This window comes from Pararge aegeria, chromosome 1 (assembly GCF_905163445.1).
Source record: "Pararge aegeria chromosome 1, ilParAegt1.1, whole genome shotgun sequence".
Taxonomy (NCBI): domain Eukaryota; kingdom Metazoa; phylum Arthropoda; class Insecta; order Lepidoptera; family Nymphalidae; genus Pararge; species Pararge aegeria.
In genome coordinates, this window is record NC_053180.1 from 6588298 (window position 1) to 6612613 (window position 24316).

The 24316-nt window shown below is 37.2% G+C and overlaps 1 protein-coding gene across 6 annotated transcripts in view; it reads left to right on the plus strand.

Moving 5' to 3' along the window:
• LOC120623211 (focal adhesion kinase 1) overlaps positions 1-23362 on the plus strand; it is a 195264-nt gene extending 171902 nt beyond the window's left edge. For 4 of the 6 annotated variants that reach the window (XM_039909254.1, XM_039900867.1, XM_039893096.1 and 1 more), the window contains 17 exons: positions 175-258; positions 885-966; positions 1858-1980; positions 2908-2988; positions 4033-4203; positions 4759-4891; positions 8259-8391; positions 8936-9077; positions 10075-10279; positions 10841-10971; positions 11842-12998; positions 14097-14213; positions 15124-15238; positions 16789-16862; positions 17380-17579; positions 18473-18583; positions 20310-23362. In XM_039909254.1, coding sequence (XP_039765188.1) covers positions 175-258; positions 885-966; positions 1858-1980; positions 2908-2988; positions 4033-4203; positions 4759-4891; positions 8259-8391; positions 8936-9077; positions 10075-10279; positions 10841-10971; positions 11842-12998; positions 14097-14213; positions 15124-15238; positions 16789-16862; positions 17380-17579; positions 18473-18583; positions 20310-20886 — 3636 coding nt within the window. In that variant the 3' untranslated portion in view covers positions 20887-23362. The remainder of the gene's footprint in view (positions 1-174; positions 259-884; positions 967-1857; positions 1981-2907; positions 2989-4032; positions 4204-4758; positions 4892-8258; positions 8392-8935; positions 9078-10074; positions 10280-10840; positions 10972-11841; positions 12999-14096; positions 14214-15123; positions 15239-16788; positions 16863-17379; positions 17580-18472; positions 18584-20309) is intronic. The other 2 variants (XM_039889914.1, XM_039889095.1) reach the window with 2 other exon arrangements.
• The last annotated feature ends 954 nt before the right edge of the window (positions 23363-24316 follow it).

Genomic DNA, 24316 nt, shown 5'->3' on the forward strand with positions numbered 1-24316 from the left:
TATGCACGACACTGAATGCAAGCTTAGGGTATTTACATACATTTGGGAGTCCAACAGGGTGGTTCACATGGGACGTCATTCTACTTTATACATATATGTTAACAAATTTTACTCACAAAAACAATTCTGTTGTAAAATTTATTACTTAATTAAATTCTATTAATTTATGTACAGACGAGCTCATGTGGAAAGGCGGCGCTACAATTAAGAGTAAAAGGTGCTACAGAAACGTTAACTATTACGTGCAGCAGTGTTGAGGTATGTAATGGTATTATTATGTTTAACTGTTTCACTAAAAGCGCTGATATCCTAGTGTTAAGACTTCGGCATCCCGTTTATCATTGGATAGAAGCAGGCGTTACTTTACGGAAATCCATATATTATGAAATTAAGCTTAATTTGCTATACACCGCGAAAAGCAGGAGAATCTGTATGGTGTCATTTATCATTTCTTCAATCCTTATACTCCACACCAAACAGATGTTCGGCAATGTTCCCTCTACGCACGTTTCGCTCCGAAACCGGAGCATCCTAAGGAGATGTTGACTTTACAATGAATAATCCGGTTGCCGAAGATCTGTTTGGTGTGGAGTGTAAGTATTGAAGAAATTATAAATTATACCGTACAGATTCTTCTGCTTTTCGCGGAGTATAGCAAATTAAGCTTAATTTTCATAAACCTCCCGTTGATCAGCAAACAAGCACCTTTTACTTTTGGGAGCTGTGCGTCGTAAGCAATTATATATATCAGCGTGTTGGACTAATTCGGAAATGAGACCCGTGTCCGGAACTGGGCTGGTAAAGGATTTCTAATTATGAAATTTAAATTATGTTCCTATTTATTTTTTTAAACTTATTTATACATTGTTTTTTTTTTGTTTCAGGCTGCAGAAAGTTTAGCAGATCTAGTAGACGGCTATTGTAGATTAGTGACAGACTCGCAAACCTCGCTATGGAATAGAACGAGTAAGTTATCGTGTTTATTTACTTAAATATTATTCTAATTACTGTTATTTTAGACGTTTGTATTATTTTAGACGGCCGATTGGTGCAGTGGGCAGCGACCCTGCTTTCATAGGCCGTGGGTTCGATTCCCACAACTGGACAATATTTGTGTGATGAACATGAATGGTTATCAGTGATGGGTGTTTATCTATATATTATAAGTATTTATGTGTATTATTCATAAAAATTATTCATCAGTTATCTTAGTACCCACAACACAAGCTACGCTTACTTTGGGACTAGATATGGCGATGTGTGTACTGTTGTAGTATATTTATTTATTTATTTATTTACTGTATCCAGTACTCATAAAATGTATATATTTTCAAGCAACCATTTGGAAGACACTGAACTGTCAGTGTAAAAGTAAGTTGTCCCTTCATTATGAAGTTGTACACTTTTAAACTCACTCACTCAGTCTTATCAACCTTTAACCGGCCCACTACAGGGCACGGGTCTCCTCCCACAAAGACAAGGGTCGATGCCATACTCTACCACGCTGGCCCAGTGCGGAATGGTAGACTCCACACGCCTTTGAGAACGTTATGGAGAACTCTCAGGCACGCAGGTTTCCTCACGATGTTTTCCTTCACCGTTGAAGCAAGTGATATTTTAATTACTTAAAACGCACATAACTTAAAAAAATTGAGGTGCATGCATTAGAATCCCAGGATTCTAACTCGGCCCATTGATAGTGAAACCGAAGTCCTAACTACTGAGTAACGACGGCTGCACACACAGTCACACAAACTAACTGGCCGTTGCTGCGTGAAAGAAGGGCACACCACCATAAACATTTTAGACCGATATTGCGTTCACCTTAATACTAAGTGTTGTTTGCTTCGATTGCAGCGGAAATGAGCAGTAGTTCCTCAGAGGGCAAAACGAGTTCATGGGAAGCGAACACAAACACGCTCCTGTCCGAGGATTACGCGGAGATAGTTGACGACGACGCGGATTACTCCACCCCGGCAGGTACTGATTTCAGAAGGATCTTATACTGGTAACCAGCAAAAGTGTCGTAACTGCGTCACTGAGCGATGAGAGTAAGCCAGATAAGATTGCAGTGAATCGATAACTTCAAATCAAATCAAATACACTTTATTTTACATCAAATAAAAGCATTAAAAAAATTAAAATAAAGAAGTAAAGGTACAATAGGCGGCCTTATCGCTTAAAAAGCGATCTCTGCCAGGCAACCTACCAGATCAAATTGAGTACATGAAGATAAGAAGAAGGGGTTACACAAAATGATGCTTAAATAATAAACATAAATTACAAAAATAAATAAATTATAATAAATTAAATGAAATATATTTACTATTTATATACTTAGGAACTGTGCCTCGCTGCGGTGGTTTCGAGGACGTTTTAGATTTTATTTAGTTTTTAAATAGTTTATTTTAGGTTATAGTTATGTATTAATAAAAATTATATTTTAGAGATAATCAAATAAATTCCTATTTATATACGTACACATATAATATAAAAAAATATAATAGAATACTTATATACAATAAATATAATATAACTTTGAGTGGAATAAAAAAAGGGATCGTAAATTCGCCAGGGCCCTCAACAATATCGGGGGGAAAGGATGACATCGACCTAAGCTAAGCTAATCGACGGTTTGACTTCTGACGGTTTTGACCGTAGTTTTTTTTTTATTCCCTACGTTAGCTTTAGGCTGCAATCTCACCTGGTGGTAAGTGATGATGAAATCTTTGATTCTATGGCAGCGGGCTAGCCATGCCGCTTATGAGTTTCCAAGCGGCATTATACCGGAACGCTAAAGCGGCAAGCAAGAAAATATTAATTCCCAAACTGTCCCTGTCGGGAATCAAACCCGGGACTTTCAATTTAAAACCACATAACTTACCGCTGCGCCTACTTCTGTTACAGTTCGCGACTACGAATTGGTCCGTAATCAAATTGAACTCACCGGTATCATTGGAGAAGGGCAATTCGGAGACGTACATAAAGGTTTGTTGGACTTTTTCTTTCGTTGCATATTACTATTATATGACATAAGATAAGTTTGGAATAATTTTCTAGCGTATAGGTCATGTGCTACTGTAATAGACATGAAAATGTGTTTCTACAGCTGCATTCAACTTGAAAGATATATAATATATTTCTCGTGTGCGTTTGTATGTCACTGAACTCGTCCTAAATGGCTGGACTGATTTAATTTGGTATGCGTTTGGGCACCCTGGATGGTTGAGATTCACAAATCAGCCCGACAGATGGCGCTGGGGTCCACTAGTATAAAATAAATTGCTATTACATTCCTATTATAATTTTAAGGATTACTTAAACGTAAAAAAAGCTTGTGTGTGAATTGCTCTAACTTCATAGCTTAATATAAATTTACTGTGAGATGGTGATAAAAAAAAATTACCCGGCTAAGTTTGTTGTGGGCTCTTCTTAGACCAGGGCGCGTTTGGAACACTCGTAGCTTTAGGTTTAAGTTGGCGATGATGACGAAGTTATCACCATCCTCTTACAATTATGTAAACATATATGTATGAAATCTTCATAAGTGCCTGTGATAGGCCTACATGAATAAAGAAATTTTTAATTTGAATTGTTCTGTCAGTTGCTTAGAAAATACATAATTAAAAAAAAATATAATCGACTCTTTACAGAACATATCGAATGTTTTAATCTTTGTTTTAATCTTGGTTGAAATAGATCAAATAATGACTTACTTTAGTTCGCATTGCCTTTCTAATAATACTAACTGTTCTTGAATTGTTTTAAATCAGTTTGGGACATTAAATTATTATTCAATCAATAACCTATAACCATCCGATGCGGGACTTAAGAACTCTCCCAAGGGGAGGGTATGCGCATATTTACCACGCAGTTGTAGTAATAAACGATAGGACGATGTTGACCGTTCTCTGTTATATTCCCATAGTCGCCTCATACGAAACTCATAGGTGCTAACAACTGTACTCATAATTTCTGATTTGCCGTGACCACACGTCATAATTTTACATAATAATAATTTTTCCCAACCAGGTACGTGTAAAGTGACGTCAGCAAACCACCCTTCTTTGCGACGTCAACTGGCCCTTCAAAGACAGCAGAGCAAAAACGGTGCGGGAAGCGAATGCGTACTGCCCGTAGCGGTGAAGACGTGCAAGCTGGATGCAGACCTCGATACAGCGGAGAAGTTTCTGGAAGAGGCTTGTGAGTTATCCATATAGCAATTCTTTACTTTTTTTTCCCGTTTATTGTTCAACGTAAGAAAGAAAGTTGGTGGTAGATTTCTTATGATATCTTAGACACAGATATCTAGTTAGCAGTCAAATATTAACCCAAACTTACAGCCAATTCTATAAGTAATAATTTTACGTGTGTAAAGATTAATTTGTAAAACCTTGGTTGTAAATAGGCTTAAATGTATAAGCTTTGACTCGCGTACATTCAGGATAACCTATAGTTAAAATAGTAATTAGGTAAAATAAAATATGTTTGTTATTTTTTTTAGTAAAAACAGAAAGTAAGTTGTAATTATTAAAATTATTATTATTATTATATTTCATTTTAAAAATTGAAATCACAAACCTGCATGCATGGAAAGGCAAGTTTACGATTACTATTTACAACTATACATAGATTATCAAGATACCACATAACATTCTGACAGATAAGGACTAAATTTTTATATGTCAATGTAACCTTCTGAAGTACTACGAGCCCATAAATAATTACTGAATAAAAAGTAGGTTTTTCTTATTTCAGATATCATGCAACAATTTTCTCACCCGCATATAATCGGCCTTGTCGGCGTATGTAGCAGCCCCCCTATTTGGATAGTCATGGAACTGGCGACCCTCGGAGAGATGAGGGCGTATTTGCAGCAGAACTCCCACAGGTAACTTTTGCCACTTACATTATACAGAGATTTATTTTATTCCACTACAAGTTATTGAAGTAAAACTTCTTTAGGCGCGACTAGGGAGTAACTCATTTTTTTTCTGACGGAAGTAACGCTTACGTCAGACGTCTGTGTAGTTTCCGCTATTTAAAAATAATAATTTGGATTTGTCGTAAGTATATGTCATATACTCCACACTTCTTGACTTTTACGACAGCTAGTGGCAAATATCATATTCTAATTGATTATGTATTTCCAATATTTTTGTTTGTTATAGTATAATAGTTTTTTTTCCAAGTTTTTTGTAAATCTCTAAATACACTTGTTTATTACTTTTGTATTAAATATTAATATTTTTTCTGAAAATTGCGACATTCTATAATATCCAATGACAAGGTTATATTGACATGTGCTGATCTAACCTTCAATTTTCTGCTCTCATTTATTCTATTTAATAAATGAAAATATTTATAAAATTGAAAGTGATATTAATGAATTTCAAATGGAATATAAAATTAAATAGTGAATATTAAATGAAATGTTGGAGTACGAGGAACAGTTTACTCTTTCATCAAAAAATAATAATACATTTTTTTACTACAATTGCGCGTAAAGGTTACACGCACACACTTTTTTAAACTGTTTTATTTAGCTCACCCCGTTTGTTTTATTTATTATTCTTGGGTCAAATTTATTAATTCAAATTTCACCCTCTTCCTGTCAACCGATTAATCTGAAATTTTGTATACACTTTGGATTTTGGTGACAATACAATTATGTTTTTTCATTATCATTATAAATTCAAGATGGCCGCCGCTACAAAATGGCGGATAATTTATGTTTTATTAATCCCATCAATATGGGTATCAAATGAAAGGGCTCAACAAGCAGAATACAATATACTATAAAAAATTGAAATCCAAGATGGCGGCCGCTACAAAATGGCGGATAACGTAGGTTTTATCTATGGAGGGTAGAGGTAAGGAGAGTCATCTGTGTATATGAAAAAGTGTCGTCAAAATGTATTAAATTAGGATGACGCCACATTTGCATCAGGGTAACTCTTAAAAGAAGCGCCAAATATAAATATTGTTAGAGTAGGCTTGAAAAATAAACAAGGAAGTATGGAGATACAAGGAAGTAAGGTTATATTTACCACAATATTTTGTACAACGTAAGTTGTTGAAATTCTCAATAATTAACTACTTTAGTCGATAATAACATTAAATTTTTTAACTCGGCATACTTCAATTCATCTACGATTGCTACATTCATACCATACCCTGTGCATCCACCAGCGCCATTGTGGAGGATTTTTGAACTGTTATTTAGCGCATACACTGGACACTTTTTCAACTTTTCTCCCATATAAGATGACTCTCCTTACCTCTACCCTCCATAGTTTTATCAATCCCATCAATATGGGTATCAAATGAAAGGGCTCAACAAGCAGAATACAATATACTATAAAAAATTGAAATACAAGATGGCGGCCGCTACAAAATGGCGGATAACGTAGGTTTTATCGATCCCATCAATATGGGTATCAAATGAAAGTGCTCAACCAGTATAATACAATGTACTATATAAAATTAAAATCCAAGATGGCGGCCTCTACAAAATGGCGGATAACTTAGGTTTTATCAATCCCATCAACATGGGTATCAAATGAAAGGTCTCAACAAGTAGAATATTGATTTCGCAAGAGACGGAGTACATCTTATCACCCCATACAGTTTCCAGCTAAGTACAATTACGGACGGCTGAAAGAAGAATGTTGCCTTTAATACTATCATGGGCTTTTACAATACATAAAATGCAGGGCAGCACTGTGGATCACGCAGTCGTATACTTAGGTGCGAAACTGTTTGAAGAAGGTCAAGCCTACGTGGCTCTTAGTAGAGTAAGATCTTTGCAGGGACTACGTATAGAGGAGTTGGACTGCAATAAACTAACGGGCAAGAAACCTTGCAATAATGAAGCACTAAATGAATTAAACAGAATGCGAAATAAAAACTAAAAACTAGAAAATAAAAATAGGTAAAAAAACTTTTTAAGTTAAATGGTTTTATGTTAAACATACATTGCAATGTTTAAGATAAGTGTACTAAAAACCAAAAAATAATAAAATAGATACAGTCGTGGGAATTATAAACATATGCATAGACTAGACTAAAATAAAACCGTGGGGCACGTCAATTATCTACAATCGTTGATTAAAATGTTTGTTTTGTAATGTTACACTATAATTAGGCAGTTGTTCAACCGACAACGATGGACGTGTGATAAGTAGGGCTAGAATGTGGAAACAAGCTAGCAAGCTCGATTATAAGCGAGTTTTAGGGTTTCATAGTGGTGAGCGAGTAGTACTTTTATCATATGTTTTGTCGATTAAAGACAAACTACGAGCAGTGAAACGATTCCTCGCCAGCCAGCAGTGTGAATGTCCAACGATAAACTAGTTAAAACATCTCTTTTATTTACATGTAGTGTATAACTATTGGAATTTCCATTAGCAAGAAAATAGTAAGTAATTTCCTCACCGTCTGCGGGCCAACTGCCTATTTTAACGACGAATTAAACGATTCTTCTATCGCACATTAAGTCGATAATTTGTAGACAATTGACGTGCCCCACGGTTTTATTTTAGTCTAGTCTATGCATATGTTTATAATTCCCACGACTGTATCTATTTTATTATTTTTTGGTTTTTAGTACACTTATCTTAAACATTGCAATGTATGTTTAACATAAAACCGTTTAACTTAAAAAGTTTTTTTACCTATTTTTATTATTTATCTACTCGAACTCATATTTAAGTACTATCTAATACATACCATACATGGTATGTTAAAGTATATATTAGACTATTTATCTTTTATATTTATCGATAGTTTTGTTGTATTTTTGTAGTCTGGTTTATTTATTAGTATGTAGCTATTCGTATGTATGTTTTAAACAGTGTACCCCACCTTTTCGTTTTTCTTTCTATTATAATCCTAAGGTTGCCTGGCAGAGATCGCTACGTAGCGATAAGGCCGTCTTTTGTATCTTACTACATTCTTGAAGTCTTGGTTCTTATTTTTTTTCTTTTCCGAATGATATAAAAATAAAAAATAAATAAAAATAGGTTAGCCCTTGATTGGTTCGATTCGAAATTAACAAACATGAATCCAGATTCTACACCCCAAAGTAAAATGGACTTAAAATTATTTGTTATAAAGTCACTAATTCTTTTATATTTAATTTTTTTTAACTCGTACTCTGAAGTTAAGTGTTTCGCTACTCGAAAACGACGCTGTGGTCCTGAGAAACCTAACATAAGGGGTGCAGAACTCTTTATTCATTCGATGCAATTTTTCAGGTTAGAGACGTGCACTTTAGTGCTGTACATCTACCAGCTATCGACGGCTTTAAGTTACTTGGAAAGCAAGAAATTCGTTCATCGAGACATCGCCGCGAGGAATGTTCTCGTATCAACCCCAACTTGCGTCAAGGTGAGTTCTTTAATAAAAATCTATGGAATGTGTTTTAGTCATCATCGTCCCAGTGGTGTGCACTTCATAAATGCACAAAAGCACTGCCTACCCTAAAATTGATTTTTGTTTTGGAGGATTTTGACCATTTTATGCAATTTTCTGGTAAGAAATCCAGTGCATCGTCTTCATACACAGCCTGTTAACTTACCGTCCCACTATTGGGTACAGTTCTCTTCTCACATAGGAGAGACGGTCGAGCACAGACCAACCACGCGGATTACGACTACGTGATACACTGATCCCGTCGTTTTTGAATATTCTGATTGGTCTCATCTAACCGGTCTCCCCTCCTATCCTTCGAATAGATGCATAGAGACCCCTTTCAAAGCTTCACCAGTATATAGCTTCACCAGTAGTAGCATAAAATGGCAAAAATCCTCCTCTTATACGGACTATATATAAATTTTAGGGTAGACAGTACTTTTGTGCATGTATTAAGTGCACGCCACTAGATTCGAATTAATTAAAACTAATAATAATATTATACTATTTTTATCTACAGTTGGCAGACTTTGGTCTATCAAAGATGGTGGAGGACAAGTCATATTATAAAGCGTCAAGAGGAAAGCTGCCGATAAAATGGATGGCGCCCGAGTCTATCAATTTCCGAAGATTTACTACTGCGTCAGACTGCTGGATGTTTGGTAAATTTATTTATCCAATTAAATGAACATTCAAATTTTTTCCTGCATGCAAAGGCAAGCATTTCTTGCTACTATATTATGCGTTGGGCGTCTGTTTGATTTGATTATCCTTAAAAAATACTGTGACGATTTGATTGATGTTGTCAACGCAGATAAATGAAGTGGATATTAATAAGTTGCTCTGCTATGGACGAGATAATGTGACAGCCGATTGGCGCAGTGGGCCTGCTTTCTGAGCTCGAGGCCGTGAGTTCGATCCCCTCAACTGAAATGTTTGTGTGGTGAACATGGATGTTTTTAAATGTCTGGGTGTTTATTTGTATATTATAAGTATTTATGTGTATATTTATAAAAATATTTATCGGCTATCTTAGTACCCATAACACAAGCTACGCTTACTTTTGGGCTTGAAGGCGATGTGTGTATTGTCGTAGTATATTTATTTATTTATAGATACGTGTCATAAGTCCCTTAACATATTATTATATACTGTCTATAGCTAGAACATCAAATACCAGGTTTTAAATAAAGTCTTTCTTATTTTGTTTCTGTTCGAACCCCGGATCCGGTGTTCCGTAGGTGAACGTGCCAAGTGCTATCCCCTAGAGCATTGAAGTTTTTTTTCTCACAATACACATATCGCCATCTAGCCCTAAAGTAAAGTATTTATGGGTACTAAGATAACTGATGAATATTTAGGAATAATATACATAAATACTTATAATTACTTATAATAAATATATATAAACACCCAGACACGGAAAAACATATTCAGAAAGCAGATCACTGCCCACTACACCATTCAACGTCAATCATCATTATTGTCATGCTATTAACTTTATCATACTTCAGTACGTTTGTCATTAAATTCCATACTAACTTTTTTTTACATTTCCCTGGATGTTTTATATTCAAAATCAGAACCCGTAGGTGGAACTGCTATTAAATCCCAGGTCTTCTATTACTTCCAGGAGGTTTTTAAATTTATATTTTTCAGGTGTCTGCATGTGGGAGATCTTGATGCTCGGCGTGAAACCGTTCAGTGGAGTGAAGAACAACGACGTTATCGGCAAACTGGAAAACGGCGAGAGACTAGCCCTGCCTCCCCGCTGTCCGCCGCGACTCTACTCGGTCATGTCGCGATGTTGGGCGTACGAACCGTCGCAGAGGCCGACCGCGCATCAGCTGAAGGAAACACTTTTGTAAGTAGACACATATTTATTTTAATGTATAATATTAATAATAAACCCTTATTGCCATTTCTAGAAAATTTTTATACCGCCCTGATGACTTCGAGCCCTGGGGCTCTTCTCGTCTCATCCCCAACTGATTATCGGGTATTGTCCTTCCGAAAAGTTAATTACATGTTCCCTTAACTAATAATTGATTATTGCTACTTCATAACTTAACAAACATACTGTCGCCCTATCTTTATAGCCAAACTAATCGAGAATCATTAATCTTCATTCTTTCTTACTCTGCCATGCAGATAAGGATAGCACTACTAAATTAACTTTGTCGTCTGATAATTTTGGATTATTAACTTCCACAGCAATCATAATTTTACCAAACAGTAAAAATTCAGAACAAATCCCTTCTTAAATATTACTCTTAGAATACCACTTTGTTATAAAATAAGGAGCAAAAGTGGCACTCATTTAATCTTGACATATACCGAAATAAAGTTGATTCTTCCACCCTTGTTCAAGGCCACCATACATATTTATGTATTCCTATTAGAATTTCAATTTTTTTTCTTCCAGCGAAATCCTGCAAGAGGAGCGCAACACGGCGTGGGATACAATGCGACGCGAGAACAGACGCGTGGCGGCTGCATCCTGGGGGGATGAACCGCCCCCCAAACCTTCGCGACCCTCAACTAACCTGACTGCTGGTACGTACCACATGCTAACCTGTAAATTTGCTTTTTTAACACAAGATAAAACCATTGGATTGTGAGTAAATAGAAAAAAATCACCCTTTCTGGCCTCTAAGCGGCTTAAACTGTGACACATTTGGCAAATCTTTCACTTAACAATTATTTAACATCTCCTGAGGATGCTCCGGTTTCGGGGTGAAACGTGCGTAGAGGGTACATCGCCGAAGATCTGTTTTGTGTGGATTAATTATTTAATGGTTTGGAGAAATTATAAATTACACCATACAGATTCTCCTGCTTTTCGCGGAGTATAGTAAATTAACTTTAATATTGATAATACTCCAATTTCCTAATTCCGGTGAATTTCCGTTCAAAATATAGTTTTTTGTTTAACTGGTCAATTGATTGAACGTTTTCTAAGGAACCGTGATGATAAACGATTACCTGAATACTTAAGCAAACGGATCATGATTTTGAATTAACGTAAATAAAAGCATGAAAGTTTCAGTTCTAACTGGACATCATAAGAACGTTCCACTGCTATATATATTTTCTATTTGACGCTAATTTCATATTGCTTCTGCAATTCAAGTGCGGAAAATTACAGTAGCGATGAATTTTTTAGTTCGATAAATTTTTTAACGGTGCGGATTCTGTCACACACGCCTTTGAGAAAATTATGGAGAACTCTCAGGTTCCCTACGATTTTTCGTCTTCAAAGCAAGTGATATTTAATTACTTAAATTAAAAACGCATATAACTTTGAAAAGTAAGAGGTACGTGTCGGGGATCACCCCGAAAGAGTTCTCTAGGCTATGGTCACTTTTTCCTAGTCACAACTAACAAGATAGTTTGAGATATAGATGTTCGGATGTTGTTCACCAGCTGTGGAGAGCGGCGGCCCGCAGACCTACATCGTGGCGCAGAGCCCGCAGGTGCTGGCCCAGTTGCTACGTGACAACCCCGCGCGAGCCGACCCGCACGCCTACACCACGCCCGCCTCGGTATTCAACACGCTCGCCGTCGACTTCACCCTCCACCCCGACCAACCCGCGCCGCCCCAGGCAGCCCCCGACCCTCCCGTCAGCGACCCGCCGCTCCAGACCCGTCCCATCCCCATCACGCAGCTACAGCGCCTTGACCCCGTCGTCCCCGACATCACAGGCCACGTCGCGGCACACGACAGCTGCGACAACCTCTGCCCCAACGTCCCCCTCTCCACCTCCCGCGACTGTCTCGACGAGACCCCCAAAACACCCGAAAAGGAGACGATCGCCGAGCCGTATCCGAGTCGAGTTCGATCTCTTGAAAGAAACCCTCGAGTACCCATAATCGAACGCGGTCCCATCAGAATGGGATCGCTTGAACGGAATCGCGGCAGCCTATCCCACAGGGGGTCGCCGGTGCCCATTCCGCCGTTCACGAGACAACACTCTGTCCCCGCCTCTCCACCCCCGAGAAGCCGCAGGGATCAGGACGTAGGCCAGTTCTCCGTCCAAGGCGGTATAAACGCCCAGTTGGCCATGAGCGTCATGAACAAAATGCGTCAACAGGCCGAACCTCCCCTCGTAGAAGAAATATACGATTTCGGAGGTGATAACGTCAAAAGCTGCGCCGCTATCGCCGCTCAAAAGGCGGGCATCTCGAAATCACAGCCGTATCGCCCAGTCGTATCCGGAATGGCCGCGTCTCATCCTTCCTCCTACGGAGTTCCAGTAGGTGTCGTTCAGGGCGTCCCGTACTCTCCCACTTCAAAATCGGGGCAGCAGATATCCAAAATTCCGGGACACTTCCGTTCAGCTAGCCCCCTGCAAGCTTCGTCCCCGATGGGAGTAGTTCAGCCCATGTACGTCCAACAGGCGTACACCCATAACATGCAAGGTGCACAGGCGATGTATCGTCCGCAAGTCTCGTCGCAGTGTGCTTCCATCGCTGGCTCTCAGCCTCAGCTTAGAGCCCAGTTCTCCTCTGCAACGGCGATGGACACGCCAATTTACGCGTCTCGTCAAGAGTGCTCGACTGTGGTACCGGACGTGAAGCAGGTGATTTGATGATATTGCACCAGCATGAATTGGCAATTGTCGTTTCGAAATTTTTTTTTTTGTTTTGCCACTGGTTCAGTTTGTAGATAGATTCTTTTTTTGCGCATGCTCGAATATCTCCCGGAATTGTTTTGGTCTTTGAGTTTATTTTTTGTATATAAGTATCTTCTTGCTCATCGCTCTTTATCTCGATGGGCTGTATTGATATCTAAGCCAACGATCGGCAATTTCGTTATTATTAATAATAATCACAGCAACATAAACATGGCTCCCGAAAATGGTGGTTATATAATATCTGAAACCCCCTAATTGAACTTCATTTAGACATTATTATATTATGTAAATAAACATCCCTATTCCAGTTCCTCTTATTTTCCCAAACCCATGGTTCCTTATTGATAGTATAAGTGCCTATTTTTTCTTTTTCCAGAGTTTTTGTGTCCGTTGGGCTCTCCAGTAGATTTAGTTATATTTTATATATATTTTTTTTTCAATCAGAAATCACATATGAAATTGGTTTTCGTGTACCATTTTTGTGTTAGAGCTTCGCATCATATTCAGAAGTATGCATTAGTACATAATTTTTTTATAAAGTAGTAATTTTTTTTTAAGTTCAATAAATCGGCAAGCCGTTTTTTTTTTCTTTATTTGGCGCTTAGTATTTTGAGATAAGCTTGATTGTGAAAAATTTTTTTTTTTGTACTGGATGCATTGTATCTTACTGAGATTATCTGAAAAAGAAAAACAACATTGAAATCCTCAAGGCATTATCCATTTCAAGTGTGATTTCTTCATAACATTTTCAATAAAAGAACTAACTTTGTGGTTGGTTAGAACTAAAAATGAATCAAAACGTTGGTGGTAAAAGGGGAACAAAATTAACCATAAATCTTGATGGAATCATGCTCTAAACTTGGTGACAAATATTTGTACAAACTCGTGTTAACAATGGGAGGAAATTAACTTCAACAAAAAAATTGGTATAGAGTATTTGTACAAACTCGTGTATAAATTGGTGCCTGTATTTTAATCTAAACTAACTGCAATGTTAGTTCGTAATTATTTATGCGATATTAATCCTTACGTCTATGCTGGTAGAGTCCGGAGTTCGATACGGAACAAGCGGTGGAAAGGAGGTTGTTGGCCGAATTGGCGAGACAACAACACCAAAGTGAGGAGGACAGAAGGTGGTTGCAAATGCAAGAGGACAATTTGGTAAGTTAAGTTTCAAGGTCATTGTTTGTGATTCGTTCGAAATTCACAAATAATAACGCATTAGGTTTTGATGAATTAGTCGTTATGTATAAGGGACCATCCATAAAGTACGTCACACGAATTTTAGGACTTTTGAACCCCTCCCCCCGTCCTTGTCACAGGTGGTCACATTTTTATAACCCCCCCCTCCTGATGTGACGTCACACATTTTTTAAATATATGTATGTATTTAAAAATAATCGAGAGAAAACAGCTATTTTCATTTTTTACTTATTTTTATTAAATAATAATCTAATAAAATCAAAATTTTTAATTCACATCCAAACTTTGCGTTTTATTATTTTAAATTTTAACATGTGACGTCACAAAAGTATTGACCCCCCATGCCCCTTGTCACACGATGTCACACTTCGGTGATACCCTCCCTCCCCATTAACGTGTGACGTACTTTATGGATGGCCCCTAATTGTCTTAGTACGTTAAAAGTTATATGACGTAATGACTAATTCAACATGGCTCCCGCTACGAAAACATTCATTACCAAAAAATGTATCAAAATTAATTTCGAAATGTTTGTGCTTAAGAGAGCGTATCTTATATCTGGACCCACAATCTCTTTTGCTGTTGCCAATGCAATCCGTGACATAGACCGTGAATTAGACCCAAATGTAAAAAAAAAAGTTTACTAAACAACTTATGTGGTTGTCACCGCGTATCTGTGTGTTTATTTTATTTACCTACTTATGATATTAAGAGGCATTTACTATATTCTACTTTAATGTTGTTGTACAAAAGTACAACCCCAGTATATATTAAATATCAAAGTATTTTATATTTACTATATAATGATTGCGACGCAGTGCATACATCGGGCCACGTGTTTAATAGTGATACTTGTGTCTTTCAACAGAAACGTCTATCAAACGTGCAGCTAGCTCCTCCAGCGGACGCCGAAAACACGGAGAAGTCTGATGCGGCACAAACAGGCACGCAAGAAAACAAATCTTCTAGTCAACCGCATTCTGGTAAACAATAAATCAAATAAATAATCATAAATAAATAAATATACTACGACAATACACACATCGCCACCTAGCCCCAAAGTAAGCGGAGCTTGTGTTATGGGTACTAAGATGACTGATGAATAATATACATAAATAAATAGCAATATACATATAAACACCCAGACACTGAAAAACATTCATGCTCATCAAACAAACTTTTCCAGTAGTGGGAATCGAACCCACGGCCTTGGACTCAGAAAGCAGGATCGCTGCAAACTGCGCCAATCGACCGTTTTAAACAATACAATAGAATAGAAAAACTTTAATGCAACACAACACAATAGGAAAAACACAAGGAAAACAGTAATAGTACTTAGTGCTAGGGTGCAAAGGCGTGCAATATTATTTTCTTAAAGTAACATACAAGGCGATCCGGTGAAATTTTCTAACTGTTCCTTTCGGCTTCTCCGAATTTTGTTTTTTTTTAACTTCTGTATTGAGGCAAATAAAATTACCGAAATTGGTCACGCTATTTTCGAGTTTTTGCACTCAAACACGCACGGCAATATATTTATAGAATATACGTAGTCAGAAGATAGATATTTTATTTTCGATTATATATTGATATATATGAAACATTCAAGCATAGCCTAAACCAGTCGACTGCTAAACTAAAAGCCTCTCCCAACGGGCTAGCTCATAATCCCCACGCAGGCACAGTAAATATATAAGCTAAATCAGTATGGAAACTGCGATTGATAAAATATTCACCTACACTCCACGCCACACCCACACAACAACGCAAGCGACCGCTCGTATCGACACGGGCTTGTTGGTGAGCCTCGGAATGGGGCTCTGCCAGGAAGAGTTTGAACCCTAGGGTATAAACTCTTCCTGGCAGAGCCTAGGGCTCGAAGAAGCTAAGGGATCGTCGGCCTGAGGGCGCCTCATGTGAGGCCGAACCTCGGCTCAGGCGATGATTGGAGTGAAAGGGTTACGGACGGTGATTAATTTGCACGCTTCCGAGAACGTGGTGCGAGCCCACGTCCGAAAGACGTTAGAAGTCGGGGACCTCGACTTCGCCGGCGAAGACGCTGTGCAGAGTTTGAACGTAAAGGCCGCCAAAGGGTGCATTGCCGTGTCGTGACGGCAGATCAGAATACAGTTCTCACCACCCCTCTTCTTCCCGGGTGTCGTACGAGGCGACTAAAGGAATATAACGGAGAGAATATGCCCAGCGTGGTGATTATGAAAAAAATCTTCCCGTTGGGAGACGTCTTTAATCCAGCAGTGGACTGTAATAGGCTATTTATGGTGATGATGAAAGGCGTGCATCTGTGTGAGTGAGCTGTTTCGCACGTTTCTTCGTAGATTACTGCTTTAATATATTTACTGTGACGCAGATCAGGGTTGGTGCTCGCAGTAGATGACAGTAGAATCGGCTGCCTTTTCCCAGTTATATTATTTTAGTCGCCTCGTACGAAACGGGGAAAGGAGGGGTTTTTCTATATTGACTGAAACTGTCTGCAGTTAAGCGAACGCGCATTATAAATTAGTATTTTTGCCCACAGCGGCCAATTCGTCGGAAACAAGCCCAGCGAATACAGTGAGACCAAAGGAAAGCAGGACGCCGAGTGAAGATAAGGTAAATTAGTATTTTGTACTACAAAACGTAGTCTGCTTAACGTCTTTACGTGGATTTGAGTCCAAAATAAATACCAAATGTGAAATTTAAAAAAAAAGAAATTTTAAAATTTCCAATGTTATCCCCTATTTTAAATTTCAATTAAGTTTTCTGTGTTATAATAGTTAGCCTGTTGTAACCTTTGTAGTGATAAGACTCTGGTAGTACCATTGTAAAATGTATTTCAATGTACACTCGGGAGAATGGAAATATACCTACATATATATATATTTATTTAATCAAGATGTGTAAGCCTATACAACGTGTAACAGAATTACAAAAATAATATTGAAAGATGCATATGTATATTTCATAAGGAATCTCCCTGTAAAAATATTAAATCAAAAGAAGAATATTTATTTTTCCATACAAAAAAAAATTCATTACTTTTGACAACCCTATTGAAGATAAAAGACCGACACCCTGTAGTACCGGTTGTTATTACTTGTTTTAAAACAGATGACGATTATTAAACCAGGGTTCAGCAAACCAAGAGCCAGTGTACGTGGCGACGACGGCGGTGGTCCGATGCGTGATGCGCCTGGCCGGTGTAGCCACAACAGCATCGCCCGCGCCGCCCGACCTACTAGAAGCAGTGCGAGCGGTGGGTTCCGCACTGAGAGGCCTCTGTGCGACCGTAGATAGCCTTGTGCGGCTATACCCTCCAAACGCACAAAGGTGAGTCCTACATTATTATCTATTCTAATAAACTAACTAGCTTTGCCATATTGATATGTAATATAAAATATATAACCATTACTGATACAATTCGATAGTGTGTTTATTTGTTGGTTTGTTTGTGTTGTAATTGAACGCAACCCATCTATGGTGCTTTGTCTACGGCAAAGACAGGAACTGTATTACTAAAGACAATCATTTCTTCCTTCCGTAATCTGCCTTCTTTTTGTGCTTGTTCATCCTACTGGCAACTTGTCTTTATTGCAACCATGTTTCTTAATACTTTCCGAGTAAAATATTGAGTGTTTTCTCCACCACGAGCGACTAAATTCTACAGTTTGAACTTCATTAACGCCCTAACTTAGCAACCATTGGACTTGATTTTTGACATAGAGTTAGTTGAAAGATTTTTATTAATTTGTAATAAACAAATTGAACGATTTTTAATAATAGTATAAACAAATTAATAAAAATCTTTCAACTAAATCTATGTCAAAAGTCAAGTCCAATGGTTGCTAAGTTAGGGCGTTAATGAAAGACTAACCAACCAACAACTAAACACACCATCGACCTTAATAAAAACGCGGCCTACAGCTAGTTCATAAAAGATAATTAAAAAAAAATTGAAATTTGTCGGATTTAAAAGTAATCTCAGTTTCAAGAATAAATAAATAAATAAAATAATATAACAGGCATAGATGAACATATTCCACAAAATAATTAACGTTATTATGAATCCCGTAAAAACCCTTTATTTTCCCGTGATACAGCCAATGGAATGCGAACAGACCCTGACCCTGGCCCAGACGCCAAAAGACCCTGTGCACGCCACTGGGCATAGGTTCGATTCTTCTGCAAGGATCAGTTCTATTTTTTATTCTATTATTTCGCAGGGAGGTAGAAATGGCCCACCAGGTTTTAAGCAAAGACATGGCCGCTTTGGTTGAAGCGATGCGACTCGCGATACACTACTGTCGCACCACCCTACACCATGACTATACCAAGTGAGTAACATAGGTTTAATAATACCAATAAAATAAATGTACGATGTTTGAGGCCTGATTGGCGCACTGGGCAGCGATCCTGCTTTCTGAGTCCAAGGTCGTGGGTTCTATTCCCACAACTGGACAATATTTGTGTGATGAACATGAATGTTTATGAGTGGCTGGGTGTTAATCTATATCTATATATATTATAAGTATTTATGTATCTTATTCATAAAAATTATTCATCAGTTAGTTCTTAGTACCCATAACACAAGCTACGCTTACTTTGGGGCTAGATGGCGATGTGTGTATTGTCGTAGTATATTTATTATTAATATTATAATTTTCTAAATATCTTATAGCCAAGTGTCATTTGGATATTTACAAATCGTATGGACGTTTTTTATTCCTGCAATGAATGAAATCCATGCTAACATTATAAATGCGAAAACAATTTAGTGTGTTCATAAGTCAACCCATCTCTCACATACATACCGGTCATGCACGCCACTGCAACGGTATGCACAGGTTATGCAGATGATATAAAATGAAGGAAATCTCCGGTACGAGTTATAAAAACTTTAAGGTAGACTTTTTATGTCTCTGACAATGCCTACTCTTAAGTATTTTATAACTCGTACCGGAGTTTTTTTTATATAATCTGCCCGCTTAGTGCATACCCTGCGAATATCCTATATCCACGCCACCGTAGTAGCTAAAGTATTTATTGGCTACCAAATTTCTGATTACCATGGTTAACTAAGAAATTGCACTATAAATTTTTCATAATTTGGGATCAGGACAGACTAATCGTCCTTCTTTGCAAGTAATCTTTTTCGCAAAAAGATTTGAAGCCAATCTTCGCATAACGTCTGAATAGTTATGCAATAGTTTGTCATACTTCAAATACACCTTTCAAATCTCACTAGTTCTTTTATCGCTCGGCAAAGATTTATAATGTCAAGCCAGAAATGTGTAATGAGTCAAGCAAAAATCATTACACATTAATTAATTTCAAGTAGCAATTTAGAAACGTGAAGTCTGTCTGTTTGTAGTGACCATACAATTGGCTCGGATGGCAGATACTACCGAGAAGAAGCCGGCAAGAAACTCAGCTGTTGCTTTCTGTTATTATTCTGTTTTACGAGAAATGAAAACGGAGCGGTGTTCCAATCAACCTTATAATAAAAAAAAAGAACAACAACTGTTTGGTAACTTCGCGAATAAATGTGTTTTAACACAATGTTCAGTTTTAGTTTTTTATAGGTCCACAATTACTTTAGGAATCATTATATACAAGCATATACTCCATAAATTACTTCTGTACCTTTTACGGACGCATGATATTGATTCACCATCATCATCTTAACAATCCATTCCCGGCCCACTATAGGACATCGGTCTCCTTTTCATAGTGAAACGGTTTTAGGGCGTAATACACCACACTAGCTCAGTGCGGATTGATGGGCTTCACACGCCTTTGAGAACATTAGGCAGAACTCTCAGGTATGCAGGTTTCCTCAGGATGTTTTCCTTCAGCGTTAAAGCAAGTGATATTTTATTAGCTTAAAACGCACATAACTTAGAAAAGTTAGAGGTGCGTGCTGGGATCCGAACTAAGCCCACCGAAAGTGAAGCCGAAGTCCTAACCACTAGGCTATGATAATGGTTATTGTATCTATATTGAAACGCATTTATAAAGTGCATAAACGTTTAGATATTATCGAATAATTGTATTTTCCAGAAGCATGTTGGCCGCTGCTCACGTATTGGCAATGGACGCCAAGAATCTCCTCGACGTCGTAGATAGTATCCGCGAAAGGCATCCGCACATCGACTGGAAATCCGCCCTCCAACTCGACGAGGAGCCGCAAACCTCCTCACCCATACCCCAGAACCTCGACTCCCAAAACCAGGTACTTAACCCACCTTTAACACCGCAACCGGTCCTCAGCACCCAATCGTCAGTTCAAGAAACCGAATCGCCGCCGAAGCCAGACTTCAAGATCAACCAACCGGTAACAACAGTCACGACCCAACTGAACCTATCCGATCACGTCCCTAAGGAGCACAACAGCTTACCGATCACAACAAATCGGGTATCCACTCTCATCCACAACTACAATTTGTACGGGAACGTAAGAGAACCTCAGCATATATACGGAAACGAAGGAGTATCGTTCCAACACTCGCAGTCCTGCGACGAGTCGGTCAAGAGTCGCGTGCAGGCGATATCGGGGAAAATCGAATCGCCCCCGATCTATTCGGTCAGCAAAAAGATGGTGCCAATTGAACAGAACATTGGGCATGATCAAGGATGAGAGTTCAATGATTTCTCGAGTTATGTTTTTCGCTTGTAGTGACTGTTGAGTTGACGGTGCTCCTGAGAGTAGGCGTAGCTAGGGAATTCTTCTTCTTCCTACGTATTGCAAAACTAAAGTTTGTCCGTTAAAATAACGCGTTAGTGACAAGTCGTGATGTAATGAACTATTTAACTTTGAAGTTGTGTTCTTTGCCCTGCTAACGCATTATTATTATTATTCAAAACTATATAATTATGTTAACTGAATGTCAGTTGTCTTGATTTAATGCTGCGTTTAATTTGGTAAATCCATAAGATAACATTTTTTTTCTTAACTCATACTGCGCTGGTACATGAACCGTCAGAAATGCATTATTTTAGGCCTCCAACTTGTACTGGTAAATTAACATTGGTTCAACTGACAAATTGCATCGGTTTTGTACGCGAGATCTAGTAGACGTGTATGTAGCATTCGCAAAATGTTTGCGACTTTTTAGCGACCAGTTTGTTCTACCAATACCTTCAGCATTACGCAGTTTACTTACATGTTTGATATTCGCTATCAACATTTTTATTAAGTCTTAAAGGAAGCCATTAATAAAATAATTTATAACTTTTAAAACTTGCATTTATATTTAATTTTTAATAAAAATCCTTTTTTTGGTATAGCGTACCAGAACGACGCCAAAAATACAACTTCTTTCGTAAGTGCTCAACAACCGTCGAAGGCAACCATTATTCTGGCACAAAAGATCGGATTTGTGCAAAAATCCGAAATCCCGAAACCACAGTTCCTGTGGACCAATATTCCTAGCTACGTCTACGCTTTTCTGGAGAGCTTTACTGTGGCAAGGCTATGACGTATTAGTATTTAGTACTTACCCGAAAGCATTTATTTTACTGTAACAGTGCCGCTTCCATTTTTTTTATTTAACTAAGCAATCTTAGCTTGTTAAAGACTTATCTTGCTCAATGTTCTTAGCGAAATTTGGTAATTTAAATGTAACTTTATGTCTGTTGTGTATTTATTTATTGGCCTTTCGGAGTTTAATCGTGTGTTTATTGGTCGACGTTGTTTTTGTGTAAATCTGTACTTGATTCGACGTCTGATAACGAATAAGCCTTGATTTTGATAATATTTGCATTCGTGTCTTTGAGTTTATAGCTATGTCTGGTGTATGAGTATTAAAAGCTATGTCTCTTACAGGTAAATTAAATTAAAAAAATGTTTTTAATGCTGGACTAGGTATAGTTCGTTTATATCGCGGAAGTTTGCTGCGAGTGTAGCTAGCCTAGCTGATAGCGAATATTGAACACTGCGCATCGAAACGCAAGATGCTCGATGCTCGTTATAAAGTTTGATTCAGACAATTGAAATTGCTTTGAAATTTATTGAAAGAGATTTACACAAAATCAACGCAAACGGGTTGCATTGCAAAATAAAGTTTCCGTACACAGAAACTAGGCAAAATACATTTCTCATCATAAATCTACTCATCATGTATTTTTTGAATTGGGTACTACACTTCTATTGTATTCAGTTGAAAGAAAGAGGCTTAAAACTATCATCTAAAAACCGATTGCAAAGTTTTAAGTTTTTTAATATTGCTGATATGCTAATGATGCTAATGTTTCTCTCATCACGCTGTTCGACTTTGCAATGCACCCAGTACAAAATTAGTGACATTTTATTAATACATATAAATCCTAACATATCATCGGCATTGTTTCGCTTCGAATAAATCATACTATACCGTGTTGCTTCGTGTCCAGATTTTCTACATATCTTTATTAATGTATAATAATCAATCGTTGCAGCAATTAATGACAAAGACGCTAGACTAAATGTACTTTACCGACCGACTAAATAATTAAATAAATCGTCAATATTTTCACCGACTCGTTTGCATACAAATTCAATGTCGTTTTGCTCTGTAATGAATCTTGCACTGCAAGAAAACTTAACTGTACACAAACTTTTAGAGGATCTTTTCTTATATATCCGTAATAAACACTCATAAAATCTTTGTTTTGTTCGGGTAATAAACTTGAACTTTGCCGAATTGAATAACGCTCTGGTTTCGCACTCATGCTTCAAGTAGCTGTCAAAGTTCGATACAAGAATTTTTGCTTAGTCAGTAGATTTAACTGACCAAAATAGCAAGAAGATTTTTGATTAGTTTACCTTATATCCAGTTTCCGTAACCGTTCATTCTTCATCACACATTCATCATTTTTTTCTTCAAATTCATAGATTTTGTACTAGTTTGTAAACGTCTTCTCTCATCATACCTACCTAAAATTTGTAGTTCAAAATTAATCACCACAACTCAGACTGCAAGGTAACCGATTGATAATATTGATTTGTGATACTATTGCAAATAAAAAATACAAAGTTCATTTTTACTTCCCTGTTTAATCGCTAACAATCTTTTCGTTATATTTTGTGTTATGATGGTACCTATATTTATACAAAAAAAGACAAAAATACAATATTGTGGTTAACATAAAATATATATTTATTTAAAAAAAAAACATTTTTAACATATGTAAGTATTTATACATTTTTAAAACACTTTTTTGACTTTTAAGGAAAGGTAAACAGGTAAGAAAAAATGAACTATACTTTGTACCGTTTACTTGTTAAGATTCGCTCGATCGCACGTGAAAGCATTCCACGTAATTGCACCTATAATGTAGGTTTACGCAATTATTTTCATACAAATTTTATATTTTTGGCATAATGTGTAAATGTTCGTGTGTTTATGGTAAATTGATAATTCTGGATAGCGACGTCATAAACTCCACTGCTTTATAAATATTTCCCTTCCCACATACTGTGGTATGTAATAAAGTAAGTAATAATCGAAAAAATAAAATCTTTAAAAATTGATAAGAAAATATATAAAAAATTATAGATTTGCTATTAATGGATTGCTATTAAAATCATTGATATTGAGACGTCGTCTAAGTAGAACCAATTTAGCGGACAAATAAGAAAATGATTTCTTTGTATATAATTTTATTGTTTGATAGCATAGCTTTTTTCGCTTTTGTCGCTATCCAGAAGTGGTCGGTTGTTGATGGAAACAGAATCAAATCTGCCTCAAAACAGTAATATACTTAATCGTATTATAATTATTTGATGTTTATCATAAAGTATTATTTTGTAATCTTACTGTATTAAAAGTGTATAATATTTTAGTTAAGGTGCGTACAATTGTCACAACTCTGCATTTAAGTTTCTCGACAAATTCGTTCTCAGTATTTAGCTGAAATATATTGAGTACATGTACTAACGTACTAGAACAACTAATGCATTTAAGTTGCCTTACAACCTCCATCTATTACGCCAGAAACGAATGAATTGCCAATATTTGCAATTCATTCGTTTCTATTTAACAAACAATATTAACAGAAAAAAGAATAAACAAAAACAGTATAAATGT